The sequence below is a fragment of the Carex rostrata genome, chromosome 15 (genome assembly GCF_964058835.1).
Source record: "Carex rostrata chromosome 15, lpCarRost1.2, whole genome shotgun sequence".
Classification (NCBI taxonomy): Eukaryota; Viridiplantae; Streptophyta; class Magnoliopsida; order Poales; family Cyperaceae; genus Carex; species Carex rostrata.
This window is the reverse complement of record NC_135932.1, coordinates 6,908,769-6,926,452: the sequence shown is the minus strand read 5'-3', so window position 1 is coordinate 6,926,452 and position 17,684 is coordinate 6,908,769. Positions and strand designations below refer to the sequence as shown.

The window sequence follows — 17,684 nt, the reverse complement described above, 5'->3', positions numbered from 1 at the left end:
TTTTTCCCAAGCAGCACAGAAATATAGTAAATGCTGTTGATCCTCTAAAGGAGTTGTATCCGGAATTCCGGATTGATCTGTAATTGGTTCTTAGTAGAATGCTTCGATTCTCACAGAAGTTCAGGGTTTCTGTGATGTATTAACAAAGGTTATAATACGGTACTGCATTTACCAATTTAATTTTTTTTCCAATGACAAAATTTCCAATGGAATCGGAGCCTTATTTTAATCATGCAATGTCGCAATTGAACGAAAGGTACTATGAGGGAAACAATGTAAATCATCAACTGTTTGCATTTCACGCCTATACAGAAAGACATTCAAAAAATGATTAAGAAAAACCAAAACGAGCTTTACAGTCTGTGATTTCCTGACAAATCTCACTCGTACGCACAAAAATGACAAGTCACGATAAAAGGTACGAAATTATAAATTAACTTAATAAACAATACTCTAAACGATGTATAAATAACCAAACAGCACAGGACAATTTTTATTCTCAATGGAATATGTAACAGTAGATCACATGAAAGAACCAAGAACTGTATAGGAGAGATCTGATTTGTTCATGCATACTTTACAAAAGTTTCAAGATAAATTGGAGAGAAACCATTTTCGTCTTGAGTTTTTCCCTTCTTCAAGCTGGGAGGGGCTCCTCCAAGACTGTAAATTTATGAACTAAATTTAGTCAATAATCACATAATGACAGACAATTTCTCCAAACTTCTCATAGTTGATTGACCCGTATATAGCTCTCAAACAACCAACTTGGCCGTACATTCAGTTGTCAAACAAAGAAGATAAATGAAGAAAAGGGACTAAATGTTGCACAATGGTTCAAGCCAAATTGTACACAGATAAAATTTAGTGCTGGGGACTGAAACTGTCATCCATGGTACACCAAATGCACTGTGATTATGCATCAAATATATTTCACATCTTTTAGCAACTTTTTTTTTTTTTAAACAAGGGTTCTCTTATCTTTTAGATGTTCAGTAATCTTCTTTACTTCCCCAATTACAGTAATGTTAAGATAGGCTGTTAGTTTCTTCCCATTGTTTCTGCACCCACTTCCGTATAGAATTTGTACTTAATAAGAGTGTGATTGTGTGAGTTTGTGTGTGCATGAACCTCACAGAGAGAGAGACCTTTTTCTCTTTCAGAAGTAGAACTCTGACCAGCAACCTGTACAGGGGTTTTGGGTACATCAGGAAGTTCAATCTCATCATTTGGCAATGATTCTTCACTTATCTAAACACAAAGAATTACGGAAAAACTCAGCATTAAATGGGATTAGCAATATTCTTTTATATTAAAATGAGAGGATGAACAAGAAAAGCAGATGGATTATTTTCATACCTCGTCCTTCTTCTCCACTATAACAGGCTCCACTGGGGTTTCTGGTAAATCTTCCACCACCATCTGGAGATAAAAGGAAATAATTTATTATCAAAATATTTCAAAGGGAATAAATTTCCTAATCTATATAGAGTGAAAAATGGCCATGCAAACCTCTTCTTCCAATTTCTCAAATTCATCCATGACTTCTTGTTCTTCTTCAGCAGATAGCTGGAATGCCGCATTAATTTCCTACATTCAAGAAATAAATGAATTAATACTAGATTATGTAGTTTATATAACACTAAATATTCACAAACATAGATAGAGAGAATGAATCTATTTACATAAGTATTCCGGACTAGGTTTTTCTAAGTTGCACTTTCTATGAGGGAATAGACAATAAGCATCGCAATTTGTTTACTTACTATTATTAGATATACTGATTTACTGCATTAAGAATCAAATAAAAATTTAAAAATAAAGTGGATGCACAAGAGTAGGGAGAAAAAGTTAAAAGAACAGTTGAAAGAGAATTATAATATAGAAGGGTACAATCTCACTGCAAATACAGCCCCAATACTCCCAGAAGGAAGCAAGATATGAGAAACACAAGTGCCTAAACAAAGTTCCTTATCTTAGCTGAGAAAAGAGCATTCTCTATCAAGTATGGGTCTTTAGGGGATTTAATGCAAAGGTACCAGGTAGTCCAGTTTGAAGGACTAACTACCATGTTAAAAAAATATGTTTGAAAATTTCTCAGAAAATTACAAGCATGGACAAGACCAAAGTGAGGAAAGTGCCAATAAAAAGAAAGAACCGAATTTTCACATTGATAGAAATAACGTCAAGAAAATAGCCCCTAAACTTCCACACTTTTGCTCAATTTGTTTCCCAAGTCCTCTTCAGGTCAATTGAACCCCCGAATATTCATTCAAGAAATGATTATGAGGAGCCATTTTTAAAAAATAAATTATGAGGAGTCATATAAGATCAATAAAGAGGGAATGAACACTGTATATTGAGAGTAAATGAACAAAATTAAATAAAGCGGCAAGATTACCTCCTGATAGGCCTTGGCATCTGCAGTATCATCCATCAACTTCTGAACATCATCAATGTTAATCTCACTTTGTATCGATTTAATTGCACTACTTCCGGCCTTTAAGCTATCAAATACAGCTTTTTGTTTACTAGCCAACTCAATATCTGCCAACTGAACACAAAAAAAAAAAACACTAATCACAAAAATGATAATAACACTTGGTCATGATTGCAGTCGGTAACGAACCAAGTATGTACAACTTAGTTCGGAACAGTGCAGTGTTTATTGATTCTTTGATACTCAATTTAAGCTTTGCACCTGATTATTGCTTATATATGTCTGATATTATTAAGACCATCCAGAAGGAATTGCAATATAATGTCGGATAAATATATTGAAATACCCTAGAACCTACTTTGCGCTCAGATTACCACTGGCTAAGTCTACTCGATCTCTGCATACAACTTCTGACCATTTGCTCATTTCCCAATAGGTTTAACAGAGAGTAAACTCTAATGCACTAACAAAATTGTCTGGTGGTTCATTTTGTCAATCACATTCTCTTTATAAGGAGAGATAAAACAACTGACTGTGTAATAATACTTCAAGATTGTTATTTCTCAGTATTAACTAAATGAAAAAATGTTTCAATGATACCTGTTGCTCAACATTTATTAGCCATCCATCAACGTTCTTAAGTAGCTCTTCTTGAACTTTTTTCTTTTTTAGTGCAATCAAAGCCCTGTCTTTTCTCTTTTGCGCAATTAGGTCCTTTGCTGCTTTTACTTCAGCCTCAATAACTTTTTCAAGCTACACAATGAAATATAGACAAAATCAACACATGTAATTGTGTAAAATTTGGTACAGATCCACCAAAGGATGAAATATATCTCTTGACAGTTGCATTTAAGAAAGAGATACTACAATTTAGATCAATATAAAGGTTACCACTGAAATCTTACAGATTAACATTCACTAAAGCACTTCAACTTGCAAAAAACATTTTTCTATTGTTAAAAAGGCATGATTGTCAGATTCATATAATATGAAATTGCAAAAACGCAATTACATTAGATTTCTACTAAGTCAGCATCGACAATTAAGATTGTCAACAAAGACGGTTCAAACTAGATATTCATTTCCTTTAAAGTTCTACAATTTAAACTAAATCAGAAGGATGCAAAAGCGAATCGATCAAAATCACCTGTTGCTGGTATTCACCTAGCTTTCGGCGCTGCGTCCTGAGCGTAAGAATCGCACGATCAACCTCCGTGACCTTTACTTTCTTCGTGAACAAATTCCCCATCTCTGCACCTCTCTTCCTCTCTTTACCTTTTCTCGAAAATAATTGGTTTGTACTGGTGATCTAATAGCTGTAGCAAACCTTTCAATTAACTGCGAATAAAATAAAACCTCTTCTTAACTAATCGTGCGCTTTCCGGCGGTCGAAGCAAGGAGCTGGAGATGTGGATTGGTACGTAACCGGGAGCAGCGCATCAGCCAAGCGCCGACTCGGTTTTGGTTCAGACCGGGTTCGGGTCAATTTCAGTGGTTCACTTTTGCAAAAGATCCGAGTATAACATCTTTGCATTACGGGTGATATCCGATTCGTATTGGAATACAGATGTTGATATCCGATATCTCAATATCCGAATAAGGATATTGATATGATTTTACGTTTCAATTATCCGTATCCGAATAATGAATATATACTATATATTTTTAATTTTTAATATATATTATTCACCATTATAATTAGATAAATATTATGGATTTTAATATTTTTTATATTATTTTAATAAATATTCGATTTAATCCGGACTGTAACCGCATCCGTCTGATATGTCTGATATATGCTCCGATCCATATTCAAAAAATAAAATAAAAAACATGGATATAATTTTTTCACTATCCGCTCTGTTTTCATCCCTACTTTGCATACATTTAGTTGGAGTAAAAATAGAACTAATCTAAAAATAACGCTATTATTTTAGATTAATTCATATTTAGATTAATAACTGTCAATTAGTTTTAATTTATTTTGTGTGTTTTAACTCACTATTTTACTAACTTAAGTAAAATATTGAATTAATTACTATTTTTAATTTGAATTTAGCTTACTATTTTTACTAGCTCACCCTTTCATCCAGATGCATCTTTTGTAGCTTGTATCAGCCCAATTAGACTAGATTCTGGATTGTAACCCGGAAAGAAGACGGGCCCCTATTTGAAATACAAGGCTTTGACCCATCAAAAGGCGCCATGTTGTTTGGGCTGATTCCATCATTAGTTTTAGGCCCAATATGTTTCAATTATATTAAAATGACAAATTCCGTTGGAAAACTGATCAACATTAACATCTTTCACTAAATTTCTCTCGTAACATTCTTCCCATTTTTCGAGACAGGATTTTCTGCTATTAGCATTTTGATAATCGATCGGTAGTGTTTTTATGAAGACGTCAAAAAAATGTAGGAGAAGCAAGAGACAAAATTTTAAAGTTTAATTGTATTTCTTCATATTAAATAGTGTAAATGATTTATTTATAACAACATAAAATCTCTAAAATGAGAAACCTATATATAACTTCTTCTAAAATATACTTCATACTAAATACTAAATACTACATAGTGTAAAATATACTATATACTACATACTAAATACTAAAATATACTACATACTAAATACTAAAATTTTCCTTCTAAAATATACTACATACTAATGAGAAACCTATATATAACTTCTTCTAAATCAAACATGACGTAAATAGATAGTGAGATGAGAGAATACAGAACATCTATAGTGGAAAACCAAACCGTAAAATTCGCTGCACACTTCCAACAGTTGATCTTCGTTGAGATCGTGCATGAAAAACTTATTTCATTAAGATTTGCATATGAAAAATTTCCTATTAATAGTAAGAAATAACAACAGATTTATTTCCTGTTAATAGCACCTTCCAATCTACATGAAACCTGTTGGATTTATTAGGTACATGTGTCACTCAAAAATCTTTTAATTAGATGCCTTTTTTTCAAAAAAAATTATTTGAAGATAAAAATAAAATTATCCCCCAACAGTTGTTGCCCTTATTGTAAACAGATCAAAGTGTAGTTATTTTCATTATGTACTTACAGAAAATATTTGAAGCAATATAAAGTGACATAATGCATGATAATTGATAAATCACGCAAAAAGAAACTCTCTCTTTACTCTTCCTCTACCTACCTGCAAAATTTTATATATCAACTTTTAATAAAGATTATTTATAAAATTTCGAGTACGCACATATTAGATCAACTACAAAAGAAAATAACTTAATATGTACGAGACCATAATAACAAAAGAATTCAATTTTAACAATAATAAATAAAATATAAGATATCAAATTATTTATTTGAATAAAAAAACCTTTAAACATTTAACATATATATGAAAGCAGCTCCTTTGTCTCACACCATAAGCCGCAACATATACAAAGACATAACCATAAATTAGAATATGATAATCAAAAAAGCATAATTTATCTAACTCCACATTTTACTGGGATTATAACACCACGAGAAGTAATTCAAAACAATTGTTAATGCAATACAGAGTAATTGTGGTGCTACAAAAGAAATTCTCAGATGGCATCTGCTGATTTTTTAATTACTTATAAGTTATGCCATCCAATAATAAGCACTAATAACCTCGGTGCAAGCAAAAGAAATGAACTTACAAGTGGTTTATTGCAGCAATAATACAACAACAAAAATTGACCAAACTGAACATACAAGAGACATATGCTGGATAACAAACTCCAGCTTTGTTTCAAATATCCGGTCGAAATTTGGATCATGACAAATCATATCATCCATAGCATCGAATTGGATCGTTGCATCCTTTCCTGGCAGATTGCTTCATGCCCCCGCTCCCTTTCTCAAGGTATTGCTGATGGTACTCCTCAGCACAGTAAAACTTCTTTGCTGGTAAAATTTCAGTAACTATTTTGGCAGAAATTTCTTTTTGTTTTGCTTCTAATGACTCCCTGGCAAGCTTGGCTTGCTCTTCATTATAGTAGTAGATTCCAGAGCGGTACTGTGTACCCACATCATTTCCCTAATTAAAGATAAAAGAAAGATAAATAGAAATAAAGACCATTGAGAGAGATAAGTAATAGAATAGAAAAAAAACATCATGATCTCTACTACTTCATTTAAGAACAATTATCTAACATAGTCAAAAGATTCACGAATTATTCGCGAATAATATTTTTTTTGTGATGGTGAACCGAACGCCGAATTATTCGGTTGACAATTTGACCGAATTATTCGTGAATAATTCGCAAATTGTACAAATTTTTTCCCGAATTATTCCCGAATTTTTCCCAAAACATTTTGTTTGTTTTTTATTTTTATTTTTGCTCCCTTGTGGGACTGGAATCTTTGATCTAGATAATTCTGAATCATTTCCGAATTATATCCGAATTATTTTCAAATCACGATTTTTTAATCCCGCCAAACCGAACCCAAATTATTCAATTGTCACTATGTTATCTAATGCATTTGACAATGGATCTTCATAAGAAGATGAACATGCAAATAATAAATGACCAAAAAACAAAATGCAGATATTACTTTCAAGTTCCAGCACAACATGGAGAACAAGCAAAATAATAGATCAGGAAATTTATCACATTAATTGAAGAGTCATTTCATGTTGCTTAGACTTCCTTATGTGTGAAACAACACATATAACCCATTATTATATTAATAGTTAGTGTCCCTTTCTTGATCATCCACACTTTTGTATACAAAAATTTAAACTTTACTTATACATGGTATATATATATCGTACCACTAGTCAACTCAGCACCAGCTTGTATACTGGCAGGGCCACATTGAAAACAGTGGGGGTCAAATAACCCCATCAAAATTTGCACAATTACATTGTATACTTAATAAATTAGTTAATTTTCTAGCTATTTAAAAATAACACTACTGAGTAAAATTTCTCACTCAGCCACTGAGTATGTACCCTTTAACTCTCAAACTGGGTACCAGTACGAACCAGCCATATACTAATCCAGTTTACCATTAGACCAAACAGTCCAATGTATGGATTATCGCATTAATTGAGACTTAGATGGATGTTGTTGTTGTATCATTCCGTATCAGATATCTAGATAAATGCTGGTAAGCCTCTAAAAAGGGAAGCAAGATGTTTCCCACACAGTGAAATTTTTCTCAGAAACAAAACAAGCCCAAATTTTCACTAATTCACACACTAACAAAGAGACGCCATATCCCATATAATAATTAACACAAATTAATCAACATTCCAAACCCAATATAACACCTACCTGGCGGTCAACCGTAGTGGGATCATGCTTGCCCCAGAAAACCCCAAGAAGGGTCAAATAACTACACACTGTTGGATCAAAATGCACGCGCACGACCTCAGAGTGACCCGTCTTACCAGAGCACACATCTCTGTAGGTAGGATTGTCGACGTGCCCCTGAGTATAACCCACCTCGGTTTTTACCACACCTTCGACCCGCTGGAACGCTAGCTCCACGCTCCAGAAGCACCCAGCGCCGAACTGCGCCAGCTGGTTTCCGGCGCCACCCTCCGGCGAGTCGAGATCGGGTCCCAGCGCTGGGTTTGTCTCCGCCATTTTCGGATATGTTTCTCTTTCTTTCCCTGGATTTTGTTGGGTTTGACGAGTGAATGAATGATGGATGTAGCCCCACGAGGTTGATTATATATATATAGGGGGTTTTATAGAGGAGAACTGGGGAAGGGCTGACCAGGGGATGCAATTTTTCAATCGTTTCCGTTTTCAGGAGGGTTTTTTAAATAATTAAGGCGATCTTATTTGGTGAAGGATGTTGAATTGTATTACAATAAATATTATAAGATTAGGGATCAATTTATATATTTCTTTTATGACATCGGATTACATTACCCTCTACATTTTTAAAGTCTAAACAATCGATTCAAATTATTCAACATGATGAATATATTAAAATGTGTTTGCGATCAAATTTTACATTTTTTTGAATGTTTTTGAATTTTTCTTATTATTTATTAAGATGGGTACAAAAATTCAATGGTCTGAAAATAATAATTTTGTAAAATACTTAATAAATAGTAAAAAAATTCAACAAAATGTAAAATTTAATATGTAAGTACATTTTAATATATCCATTATGTTGAACGGTTTGAATCAACGGTTTAGACTTTAAAAACTTTCAAAATGTAAGATGTAATTTGATGTCATAAAAAATGAGTACGAGTGAATTTCTCCTCATATTATAAAGTATTTTTAAGGTCGTTCAGAAAACTTCGATAATTTGTAAGCAGCCATGCTTCCTGTTCAACTCTTTTTGAAAACGTTTTACAAGTAAAATTTTAAATTGTAAATTTTTTTTTTGTCAATTAAATATAGCATGTATCAAATTTTTTGAGTTATTTTTTGTTGTTGTTGTTATCAATAACTATAAGGAAGCTGTTAATAAAATCTCCTTTACAGTCTTCATTCATGGAGGCAAATGAACATTCTCTTAATGTACATCCACTTGAATTAGAAAGTATCACTGGATAAAATTTCTTCATGAATTTCTCCTGTAATGCACATCACGGATTATTAGGGGAAAAAAAAAATGGTCCGATAATTGTGCATTAATTTGTTGTTGGATAAAGTATGTAAATACGATATTTCGCCAATGTAGTTCTTGCAAACGAAGTCAACTGTGAAGAAGATACGACCTAGCTTCTTGGAAATGGCACATGGGATGGAGCTGTTTCTCAAGTTGACTTTGATATATATTATTATTGTTACTAATTAATAACTTGAAATTACATTATGAAATATATTTGATTAGTCAGACTATACTAGTCAGTCTTGTTTAAAATTGCAATATGAATTATCTTTAATTAGTCAGGCTATCATATATACACACCTTGTGTTGACCTTGTCATCCAACTAGGGGCAACCCAGAACAAAAATATCGAATCGAGTTTAAATAGTTAATTAGATTTAAACTCATTAACTAATTAAATTTTCAATAAAAAACAATGTTTTAACTTATGCTCTTCAATACTCTGACTTGTAATTTATGATTCTCTAACCTATAATTCCAATTACCAATTATAATTCAAGAAATTTATTTTAATTTTAAATTTAAATTTAACCCGAATTACAAATCAAATATTCAAAGAAGAGAAAAAAAGTTTCAAAAGAGGCAAAGTCAATCAAAACATTCAGATTTCTACTAAAATTCAAAATCTAGAAAGGACAGCTGCCCTGTCCCTGCATCCAACACAAAGCTTATTCTAAATCAATAAGTTGGCATCCACTATTCAAGCTTATGATACATATAATCCATCCTTTGGTTCTTAGTTATATAATATATTAATTGTAATTTAGCATGTGCACCTCAAACTTTAATTGGGGATTCAAATGAAGGATTTGAGTTAATTTGATTGATATGATCTGAATATAAGAATCTTAATAACTCGATTTATGAAAATTTCAAGTTCATAAATCGAGTTACATGTTGATTGAATATCATCGGAACAAACTAACCATAACCATTCTAACATGCTTTATAAAATGTCACACCCCAAACCAGGAATTCTGGATTAAGATGTGATCAACCTCGCCTCGTGCTTAATTAATCATTAAGCACGCAAGGCTAACCATAAATAATAACTCAAACAGCAGCGGAAGCAAATATAATATAAATATCAAGCATCAGTCACATAGCAAATAAATAAACATACACATACATAACATATAATTCGATCCATCTCGGATCCAAATAACACCATCTATAGAAGGGGGTACATGATCTATCGAGCTCGTATATATAACACAGTAAATACGAGACTCGTAAACCTAATCAAAAGTCTAACTCTAGCTAATCAAACGATGTGGCCATCGGGGACAACTCCTGACAACTCCTGCTGCGGATCGCCAGATGCTGTACCTAAAACCCACGAAACAACTTGTGGGTGAGCGACGAGTCGCCCAGTATGTGACCCAGAATTATCCCCTCAGGGATCCTCTACGATCAAAGCACTTTTATTTATAAAATGAATACAGTTAAAATATGCACATGTGTGAACCTATATTAATAGCTAATAGAATTTACAATACTTTTGAATGATGCCATGATGCGATTATTCCATTATGCCAACATGCGAAATAAACCCAAAATAAAATCAAAGTGTAATATCGGATATAAATCAAGTCGGAATCCAGTACTCCTTGCACTGTGTGCCCAAATACAATAATAATAATAATAATATGGATAAAGTAATCACCCCGTGCCTGCCAATAGGATCAAAAAGATCCAAACAATATAATCCAAGGACTGTGATCAGAGTGCAATGATACACGTTGCCTAGTGACATCGAGCATTGCTCCACAAGATAATAGCACACTAGCCGATGGTTATATCAAATCCAATGTGTCATCTCGCATAACGATTCGTCACCCAAACATATCCAATAGGAGAAATCATACAATGCAGGTCGTAAAAAGTCAATCTCTTCCCTCATGAGCAGGAGAGAACTCTACCGTCTGGCCAGTCCAATAGGTACACCACGCATGATTCCACAAGGCTCGAGACCGGCTGAGTCCGGCTATGAGTCCGGCTATGAGTCCGGTCATTGGGTCCGGTGTGAGCCCGGCACAACCGTAGGCTCCCGTTGACCCCCGTTGACTCCCGTAGACTCCCGTAGCTCCCGTAGCTCGACCTTGGAATCCGTTCTAGTCAAAGTAGCTCCTAATGTAGAGAAGGGATAAATCCCGAATCGTATCGTGCCACAGAACTCGAGATCGGAACTGCTCACGTCAAATAGTAAAACGATCGAAAAAGGGTATATATATCAAAGTGTATATATATAGTATAATCCTAAAGCCATCCAAGGATCAAGTGACCCTCAGCTCAGTGGCTGTCGGGCCGTCCCATGCCAAGTGACACCAAGACGGAACGAAGTCACTCGGCTCTGCTCAGCTCTCACCAATGCATGCGTATGCACGTAAAATAATAATATAGTCTTCTACGAGAAGAAGACAGTTAATAACCTAATATTCTAATAAGATATACATATAATATTATTTAATTACTCTACTCTTAAAATACAGTAAATTCGAGTTTTTCAGGGTTTATGCAATTCTACCTACAGTGCAAAAAGGATAAACATGCTCTAATGTTTTAATGCAACTACTTAAAAATAAAGTGCGAATGTCAGGTCAAATGGATCGACTGGTAAGAGTACGCCCACGAAAAGAATAATTCAGATATCCCACACCTGTAGGGCTGGAGTCTCTGTCGCTAATAATCGGCGTGCTCCGCGTATGCTCCGAACTGCGGGTCAGTCGGATCGGCCCACGGGTCGGACTCGCACGGAGTTGACTGATCTGTGATCACGTAATTTAAACTAATTAAAATCTACGCTAATTTTATTCTAACCCTCGTCCCAATTAATGTACAAGTCGATTTCTCGATTACTTCGATTTTATAAAATTTATCGGTTCAGTCAGTCGGACTGATCCGATTAGGCATATATTAATTAATTAATTTCATGTCATCGAGCGTAGCATTAATCTTAATTTACAGGTTTGTCAACTATTGATCATTCACTTTGGTCTAGTTTAATCTAATTTAATCCTAGTCAAATTTATATTCTAACGCTTTAATTTTGAAGATATATTGCTTGTATAAATTCAAATGTCGAATTATTCGTAATAAAATAATTGTTCGGGAGTTACGGTAATTTTTTTAAATGTGCTATACTTAGTTAATATATTCTACTATCTACTCTCTTTGATTTAATTTAATTCACTATAATTAATCCCGTCGTTCGAATTCGATATTCGAAACCTAAATTATAATTTAAATTCCTAATTGTAATATTACGATAAAATATGTTAATTTAATAGTTATTACATCAATTCGTATTAGTTACGTATTTTATTATATACGGTTGCATTTGGTTATTCAAAACTTTAGTTTAATTAAAGTTTTAGAAACGTACCCTTTTAAACTAATTTCACATGTCTCAGTTAAAAATACAATTAATTAAATAAAATAAGCCATAATAAAATTCACGATTTCGATTCAAGTTTGAAATTATTTATTCTAACAATTAGGTCTAATTTATATTTTAGTTGTATAATTCATTTTATAAAATTAAAAACGAAACCCTTAATTGGTTTACGTGTTTCAAATTAATTTATTGCTAAGTCGCGCAATTCGTTATTTTTATAACTAATTAAATCTCTACGTTTACTTAGCCGTTTCGAATCTAAGTCCATAACAACTATTTTTCGTTGCTAATTAATTGTCCTTTATTAATTAGTAACAAATTTTTGTACAAGTTCGAACAAAAATGTTTAAAAGAACTATTTTAACTTTAAAAACTTTTTATGAAACTTTTATTTTAATTTAATGTGTTTGGTGTTTTAATTTGGTTTGTTTCGGGATCATACAGGTGTCCAATCGGGTTATTATAGTATCTGCTCAAATTATGTTATGAGTCATCATCGAGGCATCAGACCCTGGACGGTATAATCATTTCCCGAGCTAGTTCAAGTTTACGTAAGCATTCGATTCCTTATAAAACTTAAACTTTAAAAGCCGCGTTTTTATCCGACAATTATGCCCTTTGGGAAAAACCCAAGTACCATAATTAATTAGCCCCTTTAAAATATGCCAAGCCCATTTATATTAAGGCCCAAGCCTTGTCCTAATTTATTAATAAATTAGATATAGGCCCAACAGAAATCAAAGTCCATTTCCAATTCATTTTTTTCTGTTTTCATATAAGGGCCCAAGCCCAAATAAAATTCAGCCGAACCCAATAAGTAAAAAGGCCAAGCCCAATAAAATATATAATTTTGCACCTTAGCCCTTAGAATTTAATTAATCTCACAAGGGCCTACATTTTTCGCATCCAACCCCAAATTTTCCCAAATTCACAATTTGGTCCCTGTCAGTTCAAGTACTGGTAAACACAGATCAACACCGTACCAGAAATTCATGGGACTGGTACACTGGTACCAGTCACCTACACAAGTCAGCAACACACCATCCATATACACAGCATCAACACAGAACCAGCACAATATACACAACAAGCAAGCATAGGTCAGAGGCAAACACCCAACCAAACAACACAAGCAAGGCAACAGGTCAAGGTAACCAGAACCCGAAACAGAGCAAGCACAGGTCAGAAAGCACGGCAACACAGCCAAGTGCATCGGCTTGCCGGGAAAATCAACAACCCGAACGAGCCACAAAAATAGGTAAGGTGCTAAGAATTACCCGATTAGAGCTAGCACCGAGGAGAGCACCGAGGAGAACAGCAAAAGGGGAAGGGGGAATCGACACCAGTGCAACAGCAACCAGCACCAGCACGGTAAAGCACCAACCAAGCACCAGAACAGCATAAGGCCAGCACCAGAAAGGCAACAACCAACACCAAAGCGGCACCAAGCAAGCAAAGAAAACCCCCAACCGTCTAGGGTTTTCGGATCCTCACAATCACAGTAGGAAATAGCAAAATAGAGGGAGAACAGGGCAAATCTCAACACATGAGTGCAAACAAGCAAAAATCAAGCAACCCACGAGAGAGAGAGAGATGGAGGCTTTATAATACCAGGGAAGGCACAGGGCAGCAGGGACGGGGCAGGGGTACGGCCAAGCCCCTGTCAGAGGGTAGGCACGCACCAGGCACCAAAGTCGCACTGGGCAGGTGAAACCGCGCACAAGTCAAGCACAGGGACGGGATCTCTGACAACCGACGGGACGGCACGAGAGAGAGAGAGAGCGGGAACTCAAATCCGAAACCTTCTCCAGTAAGGAAACGAGAGAGGGAGAAAGCTTCACTAGTGGGGCCACGGGTCAGTGAAGGAAGAGAGGGGGCTAGGGTTTACGGGAGGGAATGGAGGAGGCGGAAAAGGGAGAAAGGGGGAGGGGTGGGGTTCGCCAACAGAGAGAGAAAGAGAGTGGGGAGGGGGATTTAATTAAATCCCCTGGCTTTAAGATTCGTGCTGAGTTGAATCTACGGGATAAAACAATTCCATAATTCATATGTTTCTAATTGTTATATGTTGATATGTTAATCACATTTCAACGAAATTGGTTTGAAATTTCGTTATAAATTTCGTATATACGTATTATGATCTAATTAGTCTACACAATTCATAATTAACAAAATTTATACTTTTATAATTTTGCTTGCACGAAAAATTCGTATCCTTATACTTTTAATTAAATCTCGATTGATTTATTTATTTGTACGAATCAATTTGTTTTCTAAATTTCTGAATTTTAGTATACAATATTTCACGATTCATTTATATTCGAAATTTTTGATTCGTTTTAATTAGTTAGATAAAATCTGAACGATCGTTAATTTAATAAATAAAAAAAATAAGAAAAATAAAAAAAAATTATTTAAGCGTAATAATCGATTTAGAAAATTAATCATATTTTAAAATTTCGAAATATAACATAAAATATAATTAATTTTGGTTAAAAATTTAATTAAATATCTTCATAATAAAGAATCAACTTTTAATCTAGTAATAAAGGTAGTGTTTTCCATGTTAAAAATTTCATCTTTAGAATTTAAATAAAAAATCTTTGTAGATATTAATCCAGTTGAATAGCTTGACCTAAATTTTATTGTAAGAAAAAAAAAACTAGGTTCAGAATCTCACGTTGATTTTGGCTCATTGAATTAATTATTTTGGGATAACGTTTTATAATTAGAGAATTAAAATGTGTTATAATTTTAATGATAATGAGTTAAAATTTAGACTATAGACTCATATTTAATATTCTCTTACTTAAATAAAATTTAAGATAATAAAATCATCGGCTAAGACTCTCATTGGAAAAAAAATAGAGTTGACGTTTCTTATCTGATCAGAAGAGAACGACCTGAATTTTTTTTATATACCATAATAAAAAAAAAAAACATCTCCGTCTTATAATTAGATAATTAAAATGTGTTATAATTTTAATGATAATGAGTTAAAATTTAGACTATATATAGACTCATATTTAATATTGTCTTACTTAAATAAAATTTAAGATAATAAAATCATCGGCTAAGGCTCTCATTGGAAAAAAAAAAATAGAGTTGACGTTTCTTATCTGATCGGAAGAGAACGACCCGAAATTTTTTTTATATACCATAATAAAAAATCAAAAAATCAAAACATCTCGCTTTAACCCATCAAAAGGCGGATATGTATCCTCCCAGGTATTGTAGAGGATTACCCTCACTTTACGGTTTGAGATTCAGACTAGTGCTGGTGCAGTATTATTGGGCTTTGAGATTCATGCCAAGTTAAAAAGAACGGTGCAGATCTAGTAATCGTAAAAGATTCCCTTATCAGTTAATGGAGAGGATGTGAATTCTCAAAAGGCCCCGTGTTGTTTGGGCTAATTCCATCATTAGTTTTAGGCTAATTAAATATGTTTTAACTATATTAAAATGACAAATTCCGTTGGAAAACTAAGCAACATTAACATCTTTCACTAAATTTCTCTCATAACATTCTTTCCATTTTTGGAGACATCATTTTCTGCTATTAGCATTTTCATAATCTATCGTTAGGGTTTCTAATTAAGAAGATATCAAAAATGAAGGAGAAAAAAGAGAAAACTTTATGAGAAGTTTGATTGTATTTCTCGACTTCATATATTACATAGAGTACAAATGATTTGTTTATAACAACATAAAATCTCTAAAACGAGAAATACTTCTCCTAAAATATACTACATACATAACTTCTTCGAAATTTGGATCATGACAAATCATATCAGCCATAGCATCGAATTGGATCAGTGCATCCTTTCTTGGCAGATTGCTTCGTCCCCCCGGTCCCTTTCTCGAGGTATTGCTGATGGTACTCCTCAGCACAGTAAAACTTCTTTGCTGGTAAAATTTCAGTAACTATTTTGGCAGAAATTTCTTTTTGTTTTGCTTCTAATGACTCCCTGGCAACCTTGGCTTGCTCTTCATTATAGTAGTAGATTCCAGAGCGATACTGTGTACCCACATCTTTTCCCTAATTAACAATAAAAGAAGAGTGAGTCTATGGTACTATGCATATTACGATTTGGCACCGTGCTACGGCTCTATATTCGAGTTTTCAAATTCTAACGGTCAATCCGAACCGTTCATCTTGTTCTCCATATTAATATGTATTTGGAGACCAAATTTTACATTTTTTAAAAATTATTTACTATTTTTTTAGATATTTAGAAAATCACTTGATCTGAAAATTATGGACCATCCAAAAACAGTGATTTTCAATAAATTTCAAAAAATAGTAAAAAAATTTCAAAAAATGTAAAATTTGGTCTCCAAATACATATTAATATGGAGAACAAGATGAACGGTTCGGATCGACCGTTAGGATTTGAAAACTCCAATATAGAGCCGTAATACGGTACCAAATCGTAATATGCATAGTACCATAGACTCACTCAATGTTTCCCACACAGTGAAATTTTTCTCAGAAACAAAACAAGCCCAAATTTTCACTAATTCACACACAAACCAACATTCCAAACCCAATATAACACCAAACCAATTAATCCAAAAAACAAAACATTAATTAAAATCAGAGAGTCAAGGACACCTACCTGGCGGTTGACCGTAGTGGGATCATGCTTGCCCCAGAAAACCCCAAGAAGGGTCGAATAACTACACACTGTTGGATCAAAATGCACGCGCACCACCTCAGCGTGACCCGTTTTATCAGAACACACATCTTTGTAGGTAGGATTGTCGAGGTGCCCCTGAGTATAACCCACCTCGGTTTTTACCACACCTTCGACCCGCTGGTACACTAGCTCCACGCTCCAGAAGCACCCGGCGGCGAACTGCGCCAGCTGGTTTCCGGTGCCACCCTCCGGCGAGTCGAGATCGGGTCCCAGGGCGGGGTTTGTCTCTGCCATTTTCGGATATGTTTCTCTTTCTTTCCCTGGATTTTGTTGGGTTTGACGAGTGAATGAGTTATGGAATATAGACGTAGCGGCACGAGCTTGATTATATACAGGAGAGGTTTTAATTTTGAGTCCGGCTAGTATAATATGGATGTCATATGATACTAACTTCAAAATTAATTGAATAGACTTTAAATGACTAATTTAAACCGATTTACTTTATGAGTGATGCATTTAGATATAATTTTTTAAATATTTTAGAGTTATTTTAGTATTAAATCAAACGATAAAAATGTTGAAAAATGAATATATTAAAATTAACTTAAAAACTCATACAT

At 34.0% G+C, this 17,684-nt stretch overlaps 3 protein-coding genes and 1 long non-coding RNA gene across 5 annotated transcripts; all 4 read right to left on the bottom strand.

Annotated features, from left to right (window-relative positions):
- Positions 1 to 406: 406 nt before the first annotated feature.
- LOC144565927 (vacuolar protein sorting-associated protein 20 homolog 2-like) lies at positions 407 to 3,950 on the bottom strand. Of its 2 annotated transcripts, XR_013515068.1 has the most exons (8): positions 3,588 to 3,945; positions 3,041 to 3,193; positions 2,402 to 2,554; positions 1,513 to 1,590; positions 1,360 to 1,422; positions 1,149 to 1,251; positions 551 to 663; positions 407 to 518 (listed from the first exon to the last, which is right to left on the bottom strand). XR_013515068.1 is itself a non-coding variant. In XM_078315771.1 (7 exons), the coding sequence occupies exons 1-7, from the start codon at positions 3,687 to 3,689 to the stop codon at positions 638 to 640; spliced, it is 678 nt and encodes a 225-aa protein (XP_078171897.1). In that variant the 5' UTR covers positions 3,690 to 3,950; the 3' UTR covers positions 407 to 637. The 2 variants fall into 2 exon arrangements, 1 of the variants encoding a protein (XP_078171897.1); XM_078315771.1 differs by having other exon boundaries at positions 407 to 663; positions 3,588 to 3,950.
- A 2,029-nt stretch (positions 3,951 to 5,979) lies between these two features.
- Positions 5,980 to 8,114, bottom strand: LOC144565926 (peptide methionine sulfoxide reductase-like). The gene is made up of 2 exons (XM_078315770.1): positions 7,728 to 8,114; positions 5,980 to 6,484 (listed from the first exon to the last, which is right to left on the bottom strand). Exons 1-2 carry the CDS (start codon positions 8,040 to 8,042, stop codon positions 6,236 to 6,238), a joined length of 564 nt encoding a protein of 187 aa, XP_078171896.1. The 5' UTR covers positions 8,043 to 8,114; the 3' UTR covers positions 5,980 to 6,235.
- A 1,982-nt stretch (positions 8,115 to 10,096) lies between these two features.
- On the bottom strand, positions 10,097 to 12,056 carry LOC144566909 (uncharacterized). Its single transcript, XR_013515304.1, has 2 exons — positions 11,690 to 12,056; positions 10,097 to 10,359 (listed from the first exon to the last, which is right to left on the bottom strand). It is a non-coding gene; the product is annotated as an uncharacterized LOC144566909 (long non-coding RNA).
- Positions 12,057 to 16,036: 3,980 nt separating this feature from the next.
- On the bottom strand, positions 16,037 to 17,430 carry LOC144565925 (peptide methionine sulfoxide reductase-like). Its single transcript, XM_078315769.1, has 2 exons — positions 17,044 to 17,430; positions 16,037 to 16,463 (listed from the first exon to the last, which is right to left on the bottom strand). The coding sequence occupies exons 1-2, from the start codon at positions 17,356 to 17,358 to the stop codon at positions 16,215 to 16,217; spliced, it is 564 nt and encodes a 187-aa protein (XP_078171895.1). The 5' UTR covers positions 17,359 to 17,430; the 3' UTR covers positions 16,037 to 16,214.
- Positions 17,431 to 17,684: the final 254 nt, after the last annotated feature.

Coding starts and splice junctions, on each gene's coding strand:
- LOC144565927 (XM_078315771.1), bottom strand. CDS start 3,689: ATGGGGAATTTGTTCACGAAGAAAGTAAAGGTCACGGAGGTTGATCGT. Junction 1,591..2,401: donor ATGCCAAGGCCTATCAGGAG/GTAATCTTGCCG, acceptor TCTTGAATGTAG/GAAATTAATGCGGCATTCCA. Junction 1,252..1,359: donor TAGTGGAGAAGAAGGACGAG/GTATGAAAATAA, acceptor CTTTGTGTTTAG/ATAAGTGAAGAATCATTGCC.
- LOC144565926 (XM_078315770.1), bottom strand. CDS start 8,042: ATGGCGGAGACAAACCCAGCGCTGGGACCCGATCTCGACTCGCCGGAG. Junction 6,485..7,727: donor CCACTACGGTTGACCGCCAG/GTAGGTGTTATA, acceptor ATCTTTAATTAG/GGAAATGATGTGGGTACACA.
- LOC144565925 (XM_078315769.1), bottom strand. CDS start 17,358: ATGGCAGAGACAAACCCCGCCCTGGGACCCGATCTCGACTCGCCGGAG. Junction 16,464..17,043: donor CCACTACGGTCAACCGCCAG/GTAGGTGTCCTT, acceptor ATTGTTAATTAG/GGAAAAGATGTGGGTACACA.